Source organism: Choloepus didactylus, chromosome 6 (genome assembly GCF_015220235.1).
Source record: "Choloepus didactylus isolate mChoDid1 chromosome 6, mChoDid1.pri, whole genome shotgun sequence".
Classification (NCBI taxonomy): Eukaryota; Metazoa; Chordata; class Mammalia; order Pilosa; family Megalonychidae; genus Choloepus; species Choloepus didactylus.
This window is the reverse complement of record NC_051312.1, coordinates 83,134,238-83,143,482: the sequence shown is the minus strand read 5'-3', so window position 1 is coordinate 83,143,482 and position 9,245 is coordinate 83,134,238. Positions and strand designations below refer to the sequence as shown.

General features: G+C 34.5%; 1 protein-coding gene across 1 annotated transcript; it reads right to left on the bottom strand.

Annotated features, from left to right (window-relative positions):
• Nucleotides 1-633: 633 nt before the first annotated feature.
• Nucleotides 634-1,352, bottom strand: LOC119538161 (nuclear nucleic acid-binding protein C1D-like). Its single transcript, XM_037840949.1, has one exon. It carries the CDS (start codon nt 1,350-1,352, stop codon nt 927-929), a length of 426 nt encoding a protein of 141 aa, XP_037696877.1. The 3' UTR covers nt 634-926.
• Between the last annotated feature and the right edge of the window lie 7,893 nt (nt 1,353-9,245).

Here is a 9,245-nt window from a genome sequence, read left to right as displayed (position 1 = left end):
TTCCAAAACACTTGTAAGTACTTGACATAGTCTCAAAGACATATAAGCAAAAAATCTAAAAAGGTGAGATCAACAGAACTGTGGGAAGTTATCTAAAGCAATATGCATCAAGAACAAAAACTCATCAATTTCTTTATTTGTGATGGTTTCTAAAATCTATCTTCCTAATTTGAAGGGTAAATTTACACATGAGAAAAATAAACAGCTTAGCTACACAACATTTACAGCTCTTTTTAACAGGGTATAGCCATTATGCTAAAATTCAGTCATCTATATACAACCTCATTTCCCACCTAAAAGAAAATGAGAATAGAATGTATTTTATTTTAAATGGGACATAGAGGTGAAGTGCCAAGAATTAAAGTATAACCTTAAAGTTTTAATTTCACACTTTGAATATAAAAAAAGCAATAATTTCTAAAATCATGAAAATGTGATGAAATAACCACAAGGAAAAAAAGGACATTTAAGTTATTTCATTATTTCTTAATATTATATAGTGAAAACAGATGTACTTATAACTTCAGTCTTCAGATGACATATTTCATAAGATCATTATTCATTTAAAATAGTACAAAATGTTTACAAAGAACATTAAACTTAAATTTCATAGTTGTTTATAAAACGGTACATGAAAGAATGGCCTATATAAGGAAACAGGAGTTTCATCAAAAAAAGACAGTAAATTATGAATATAAAATATACCATAATGTTAAAACCCTCATAGCTCTCTATAGGAAAATCAATAAAGATAACTTAATCTTTCTGGAAAAATGCATTCAGCATTAAAGAAATTTCTAGTGTGAACTTTATATATGAATTCAAAAAGGAATACATTTAAACATTGCATTGACACACAGTTATCCTCTATTTTGTGGAAAACAACAAAAAGTACTTTTTGAATATACGTACTTCAAAATCAAAAATTAATTTTTACTTTTCCCTTTACTGGCAACTTTTGATGCATTTTTAGGTTTTGGTTCCCAAAGGGCATTTTTTACAAATCTTGAAGCTGCACCTCTGTCTAGCTTGCCAGCCTTTTTCTTGTCTGTTATTTCTTTGACTCTGTTCATGTACACTCTGATTCTTTCCAATTCCTGCTTTACTGGATGTTCCTTAGGATTAACTCCTTGAGTTGCCAAATAAACCAAAAACATTGAATTTAATGTGTACGCAGAAACTAAATCCACTTTTGCTTGTTCAAGTGGGTCCAACTTCTGCAACAACTCATTTCTAGAAACAGACATCATGGTTTTGAGCATCTCATCCACAGCACCAATAGAATTCTCGAATGTTGATAAATACTCATGAATTTCTACTGGATAATCTTCATTTATTTCTTCACCTGCCATTATGACCAACTCACTAGCCTTAGACGCCTGTCTCCTGGAAAGCTGTCGGATCTGTACCTTCATTTTTTAATGGATGAAACACATCTGAATCTCTCAGAAAATAGTTATTAGGGTCAGAGTTTGAAGATGTTCCTAAATGATATGTTGGTTCCTCCCTTTAGTTGAAACCCAAATATGACAAAGAATTAAAGCAAACAAAGATGTAAATTTCACATTTATTAATGATAAAAATTGGACTTAGAGACAGGGATTTGTTGTTTGACATGAGCTTTCTAAATCCCTAACACTAGATTTATCCTCATGGGTCCAAATTATATTAGTCTCTCTATGAAGAAATCTCTGCCTCTGTTAAGCATCTGGCAGGTAGGGGTCAAAAAGAATATTTTGTTTTGCAGACATCTGGCTCTCAAAAAAAAGAGGGAGAAAGGGATTATTGCCCCCAGGATCCTCAGTCTTTCTTCCCAACTCAACAATCAGATAACATGGTCCATATCAATGGAATGGGTGAAAGAGGAATAGTATATATCCAGGAATAATTAAGAATTTTTTTTTTTCCTCGTGAAAAACAGAACAAGGAAAGAGCCATTCTTTCCCTAATATTCCTCAGTTTTTGCACTCCTAACACACCGGTTCAACCGAAGGTGTGTCTATACCAAGGGTCAGGAGGGAATAAATCAAATATCACTGCTTCTTTATGGACCTTCCTGGAACTCTAGTAAATAGAGTTGGTTTTGCCCCAGAGTCAGAAATGTGTCAATTCAGAACATTAATAAATCCAAATGCAAAGTCACTCAGACTGTCCAATAAAGCCTAAGATTTTGCAATGAAATAAAATAAATTGTAATGGCGTGTCAATAATGGAATGGCAAAGATATTAGGTCTGCATTTTATTATAATCCCCACCTATTGTCTCAATTCCAGGGATAATTAAAATGCAAAACAATAATATTTACATAACATTGAAATTTAAAATCTAGACTATTTTAGGTCCACAGAATTAAAGTCTATTTAAAGTCCCATTGTCTTTGTGAGTTATAGTCCAAAGTAAACCATTATCTAGATTTCTAACATCACAAATTCATTTTGCCTAGCCTAATTTCTTTCAATCAAGTTCAGTGTGTTATGTAGTCCTATGTGTTATCTTTTAATTTTTATTCTAGTATCATATAAGATCTAAAATTTTCCCTTTCAACCATATTCACATATACAATCCACTGCTATTAATTACACTCATAATAATGTACTATCATCACCACTATACATCTCCAAACATTTATAATAAATTTAAATAGCAATTCTGTACAAATTAACCATCAATTCCCCATTCTCTAACTTCGTTCTATCCCCTGGTAACCTATATTGTAGATTGTAACTCTAGAAGTTGGCTTATTATAATTAGTTCAGATTGGTGAGATCATACAATATTTGCCCTTTAGTGTCTGACTAATTTCACTCAGCAAAATGATCTCAAGCTTCTTCCATGTTTTCATATGCATCAGGACTTCATTCCTTCTTATAACTGAATAATATTCCATTGTTTGTATTTAACACATTTTGTTTATTCATTCATCAGTGGATGGACAGTTGGGTTGCTTCCATCTTCGGGAATTGTGAATAATGATGCTATGAACATGACTGTGCAAATATCTGTTCAAATCCTTGCTTTCAGTTCTTCTGGGTATATACCTAGTAGCAGGATTACTGAGTCATATAGTTAATTCTATACTTAGCTTACTGAGGACCTGCAAAATTATCTTCCATAGCAGCTGCACCATTTTACATTCCCACCAACAGTGAATGAGTGTTCCTATTTCTCTACATCCTCCCCAGGTCTTGCAGTTTTCAGGTTTTTTGACTGTAGCCATTCTAATGGGTCTGAAATGATTCATTATGGTTTTGATGTGCATTTCCCTAATAATTAGTGTTGTTGAACATCTTTTCATGTTTTTTGTTTTTTTTTTGTTTGTTTGTTTTGTTTTGTTTTGTTTTTAACCATTTGTATATCCTCTTTGGAGAACTGCCTATTCAAGTATTTTGCCATTTTAAAATTGTGTTGTTTTTCTTTCTATTGTTGAGTTGTAGGATTTCTTTATATATTCTGGATATCAAACCCTTATCGGATATGTGGTTTCCAAAAATTTTCTCCCATTTAGTAGGTGGTCTTTTTCACTTTTGTAACAAAGTGCTTTGATGCACAGAAGTTTGTTTCTTTGTTGTTTGTTTTTATTTTGAGGAGGGCCCATGTATCTACTTTTTCTTTCATTGCTTGTGCTTTGGATGTAAATCTAAGAAACCGTTGCCTAACATAAGGTCCTGAAGATGCTTCTCTACATTTTGTTCTAGTACTTTTGTAGTCCTAGTTATTATATTTAGGTCTTTGCTCCATTTTGAGTTAATTTCTGTATATGGTGTGAAATAGGGGTCTTCTTTCCTTCTTTTGCATATGGATATCCAGTTCTCCCAGCACCATTTATTGAAGAGTCTACTCTTTTCCAATTGAGGAACTTGGCAGCCTGGTCAAAAATCAGTTGGTCATAGATGAGAAGGTCTATATTGATTTGGATTGCATTGAATCTGTACATCATTTTGGGTAGAATTGACATCATATTGATGTTTAGTCTTCCAATCCATGAACATGGAAAGTCCTTCCATTTATTTATGTCTTCTTTGATTTTTTTTAAGCAATATTTTGTAGTTTTCTGTGTAGCAGCCCTTTACATCCTTGGTTAAATTTATTCCTATAGAATTGATTCTTTTAGTTGCTTTTGTAAATGGAATGTTTTCTTGATTTCCTCCTCAGATTGCTCATTACTAGAATATAGAAACACTTATGATTTTTGTGTGTTGATCTTATACCCTATCACTTGGCTGAATACATTTATTACCTCTAGTAGCTTTGTTGTAAATTTTTAGGGACTCTCTGTATATAGGATCAGGTCCTAGCAAACAATGAAAGTTTTACATCTTCCTTTCCTATTTGGATGGCTTTTATTTCTTTTTTCTTACCAAACTGCTCTGGCAAGACCTTCCAGGACAATGTTGAATAACAGTAGTGACAGTGGGCATCCTTGTCTTGTTCGAGATCTTAGCAGGAAAGCTTTCAATCTTTCATGATTAAGTATGTTAGCTGTGATTTTTTCACATATACACTTTATGATATTGAAGAAGTTTCTTTCTATTCTTATTTCTCTAAGAGTTTTCATCAACAAAGGATGCTGGGTTTTGTCAAATACATTTTTGGCATCAATTGAAATGATCATGTGTAGTTTTTTTCCCTTTGTTTTGTTAATGTCATGTGTTATATTAATTTACTTGCTTATGTTGAGCCCCCCATACGTACCTCGGATAAAACCCAATTGATCTTGGTGTATATACGTATTTTTTTTAACTTGCTGTTTGATTCAATTTGCCACTATTTTGTTGAGGATTTTTGAATCTATATTCATGAGAGAAATTGGTTTGTAATTTTCTGGTAGGATCTTTATCTGGCTTTGATATGAGGGTGACGTTGGCCTCATAGAATAAATTAGGTAGTGACACCTCTTCTATTTTTTGGAAGAGTTTCAGCAGGGTTGCTATTCATTCTTCTTGAAATGATTGGTAGAATTCACCTGTGAAGTGATTTGGTCCTGGGCTTTTCTTTTTTGGGAAGTTTTGAAGACTGATTCTATCTCTTTACTTGTAATTGGTCTGTTGAGGTATTCTATTTCTTCTAGAATCAGTGTTGTCTGTGTGCTTCATCAAATTTGTCCATTTCATTTAGGTTGTCTAATTTGTTGGCATGCAGTTATTCATAGTAGCCTCTTATGATCTTATTTCTGTAGGGTCAAAGATAATGTCCCCCCTCTCCTTTCTGATCTTATTTATTTGCATCTCCTCTCTTTTTTTTCTTTGTCAGTCTAGATAAGGTTTGTCAATTTTATTGATCTTTTCAAAGAACCAACATTTGTTTTGTTAATTCTCTATATTATTTTTTTACACCTAATTTCTTTTCTTTTCTGCTCTAGTCTTTGTTATTTCCCTCCTTCTGCTGGCTTTGAGATTAGTTTGCTTTCTTTTTCTAGTTCCTCCTGTGTATAGTTAGGTCTTGATTTTAGACCTTTCTTCTTTTTTAGTGTAAGTGTTTAGGGCTATAAATTTCCCTCTCAGCACTGCCTTTGCTGCATCCCATAAGTTTTTACATATAATGTTCTCATTTTCTTTTGTCTCAAGATATTTACTGATTTCTCTTGCAATTTCTACTTTGAAACACCAATTGTTTAAAAGTGTGTTAATGTCCATATATTTGTGGATTTTCCAGTTCTCCACCTGTTATTGATTTCAAGCTTCATTCTATTATGGTCAGAGAAGATACTTTGTATAATTTAAATCTTTTAAAATTTATTGAGATTCATTTTGTAATGAATCATGTGGTCTTTCCTAGAGAATGATCTGTGCACACCTGAGAATATATATCCTCCTGTTTTGGGATGCAATGTTCTGCATATGTCTGTTAGGTCTAGTTCATTTATCGTATTATTCAAGGTCTCTGTTTCCTTATTGATCTTCTATCTAGATGGTCTATCTATTGACGATAGTAGTGTATTGAAGTCTCCAAATATTATTGTAGAGGTATCTATTTCTCCCTTCAGTTTTCCAGGGTTTGCCTTATGTATTTTTGGGCATCATGGTTAGGTGCCTAAATATTTATAATTGTCATTTCTTCTTGGTGAATTGTCCCTTCTATTAATACATAATGTCCTTTTTGTCTCTTATAACTGCTTTGACTTAAAGTCTATTTTGTCCAATATTAGTATATGTATGCCAGCTCTTTTGTTTATTTTTGGCATGAAATACCTTTTTCCAATCTTTTACTTTCAACCTATTTGTGTCTTCGAGTCCAAGGTGAGTGTCTTGTAAACAACATATAGTTAGATGATGCTTTTTTGGTCCATTCTGCCAACCTGTGTCTTTCGACAGGGGAATTTAACTCAGTGTTATTACTTTACTGTAAATGCAGTACTTACTTCAGCCATTTTGTCCTTCGGTTTTTATGTCATGTCTTTTTTTTTTTTGTCTCTTTTTCTGTATAGTTTATCTTTTGTGATGTATTTGACTGATCCCTTTCTCATTTCTTTTTCTTTATGTTTTTAAAATATTTTCTTTGTGGTTACCTTGGGGATTATATTATAAATCTATATCTATAACCTCCTACTTTGAAAAGATGTCAACTTATCTTCAATAGCACATATATTCTCTGATCCCATATCCTTCTGTTGCCTCACTTTGTGTTGCTTTTGTCCAATTCTACCACTTAATATTTCGTATATCTGTTATCAGGAAATATGTCTTTTTATTGTTCAATTGTATTCTGACTCATAGGAATTAAAGGGTAGAGTTGTATGTTGAGGATATAGTAAAACTGAGTTTTGCATTTACCTTTTAAGTTACCCTTAGAGATAACCTTCATTTCTTAACACTACTCCAAGACACTCTTTCCTGTCTTTTCCTTTCAACCTGCAGAAATCCCTTTAGTAATTCTTGTAGAGCAGGTTTTTCTTGAGGAACTCTCTCAGTGAACATTGCCAACTCTCCCTCATTTTTGAAGGACAGTTTTGCCAGATAAAGAATTTTTGCCTGGCCGTTTTTCTCTTTTGGTACTTTAAATATATTATATCACTGCCCTCTCACCTCCATGATTTCTAATAGAAATTGGCATTTTGTCTTATTGAGCATCCCTTGTATGTGAAGAATCACTTTTCTCTTAACTGCTTTCAGAATTCTCTCTTTACCTTTGGCTTTTGACTTACTGATGAATATGTGTCTCAGAGTAAGCCTATTAAGATTTATTCTGTTTGGAGTATGTTGCACTTCTTGGACATGTATATTTGTCTTGCATAACAATGGGGAAGTTTTTGGAAATATTTCCTCAAATATTCTTTCTGACATTTTATTTTCCCATCTCTTCCTGGAACACCCATGACATGTATGTTTCTGAACTTCGTGTTGTCACACAAATCCCTGAGACACTGCTCAATTTTTCCTATTCTTTTCTCTGTTCTTCTGTGTGATTTCAATTGTCCTGTCTTTTAGGTCACTGATTCATACTCTGCCTTTTCATATCTGCTGTTATATGCCCCCAGTGTATTTTTAATATCTACTATTGTGCCTTTCATCTCCATAATTTCTGTTATGTTTCTTTTTATACTTTCAGTCTTCTTTATGCTCACACATTGTCTTCTTAATATCTTTTATCTCTTTATGCATATTTTCCTTCATCTCCTTGAATTGATTTAGGAGATTTCTTTGATCTTCTTGGATTAGTTCTTCCAAATTCTGTGTCTTCTCTGAAGTTTTATTTCCTTGACTAAGCTGTACCCTCAATTTAATTTTTTTTCCTTGACTGAGGCATATTTTCCTGTTTCTTAGTATGGCTTGTAATTTTTTTCCCATGTCTAGGCATCTGATTATCTTGATGAGTTAACTCTGAAGGTCAGTCTCTCCCTCTTGTCTAGAGTTTTATTATTTATTGGCTTTGTATTAAAGCTCTTCGTTGACACTTGGAGCACTTATTTGAGACCTTTAGAATAGCCTGTGTTTAACTGATCAGATTTTCTCAGCTCTTATTCATCTGATTCTTGCCCTGGATGTGAGGTACAATTTTAAAAATTGTACTTTTTGTGCAATTGTTTCACCTCTAGGAGAGAGCTTCCTTTCCCCTGTTCCTTCTCCAGAAACCTTGAACTTTTCTGTTTGTTTTTGGGCAGAATTTTCTCCCAAGCTCCTATGATTTGTTTAAATTCTCTCCCTTACTCAGTACCCCACTTTCCTTATGCTTTTGTGTTCTGGGAAGTTCCTGTCTTACAGTAGCAGTTCAGTTTAAGCCCCACCTCTCCTTTTTTAACTCTGTGAGGCTTTTTTTTTTTTTTTTTTTTTCCCCATTAGTGTATCCTGTCCTGGGGAGTCAGATTGGATCAATCCAGAAAGACGGGTCAATCTAGAATGTCCCTATTGCATTTAGGTGGTCCAGCCATCAGAAGCTGGATTGTGAGCCCCCTTTGTGAGAATTTCTAGAATGGTCTCTCTTTTTTTCATCCCCCCACCCACCAGAGGCCCTTTGGTATGCAGCACTCCTCAGTGGCTTGTGTTCCTCCATGGGTCTTTGCAGTCTTGGGTTCTTGTGCATAGATATGCTTGGGGTTGTGTTCTAGTTTGCTAATGCTGCCAGAATGCAAAACACCAAAAATGGATTGGCTTTTATAAAGGGGGTTTATTTGGTTACACAGTTACAGTCTTAAGGCCATAAGGTGTCCAAGGTAACACATCAACAATGGGGTACCTTCACTAGAAGGATGGCCAATGGTGTCCAGAAAACCTCTGTTAGCTGGGAAGGCACATGGCGGATGTCTGCTCCAAGTTCTGGTTTCAAAATGGCTTTCTCCCAGGATGTTCCTCTCTAGGCTGCAGCTCCTCTTCAAAATCTCACTCTCAGTTGCTCTTGGCATTTGTTCTTTCTTAGCTTCTCCAGAGCAAGAGTCTGCTTTCAACGGCCATCTTCAAACTGTCTCTGTAAACTGCAGTTCCTCTCTCAGCTCCTGTGTGTTCTTCAAAGTGTCCCTCTTGGCTGTAGCAAGCTCGCTCCTTCTGTCTGAGCTTATATAGTGCTCTAGTAAACTAATCAAGGCCAACACTGAATGGGTAGGGCCAATCTCCGTGGAAATTATCCCATCAGAGTCATCACCCACAGTTGGGTGGGTCACATATCCATGGAAACACTGAAAGAATTACAATCTAATCAATACTAATATGTCTGCCCACACAAGATTACACCAAAGATAATGGCATTTTGGGGGACATAATACATTCAAACTGGCACAGGTTGTAACTCACTGCTCTGAGTGGCTGTATACTCTG

Coding starts and splice junctions, on each gene's coding strand:
- LOC119538161 (XM_037840949.1), bottom strand. CDS start 1,352: ATGGCAGGTGAAGAAATAAATGAAGATTATCCAGTAGAAATTCATGAG.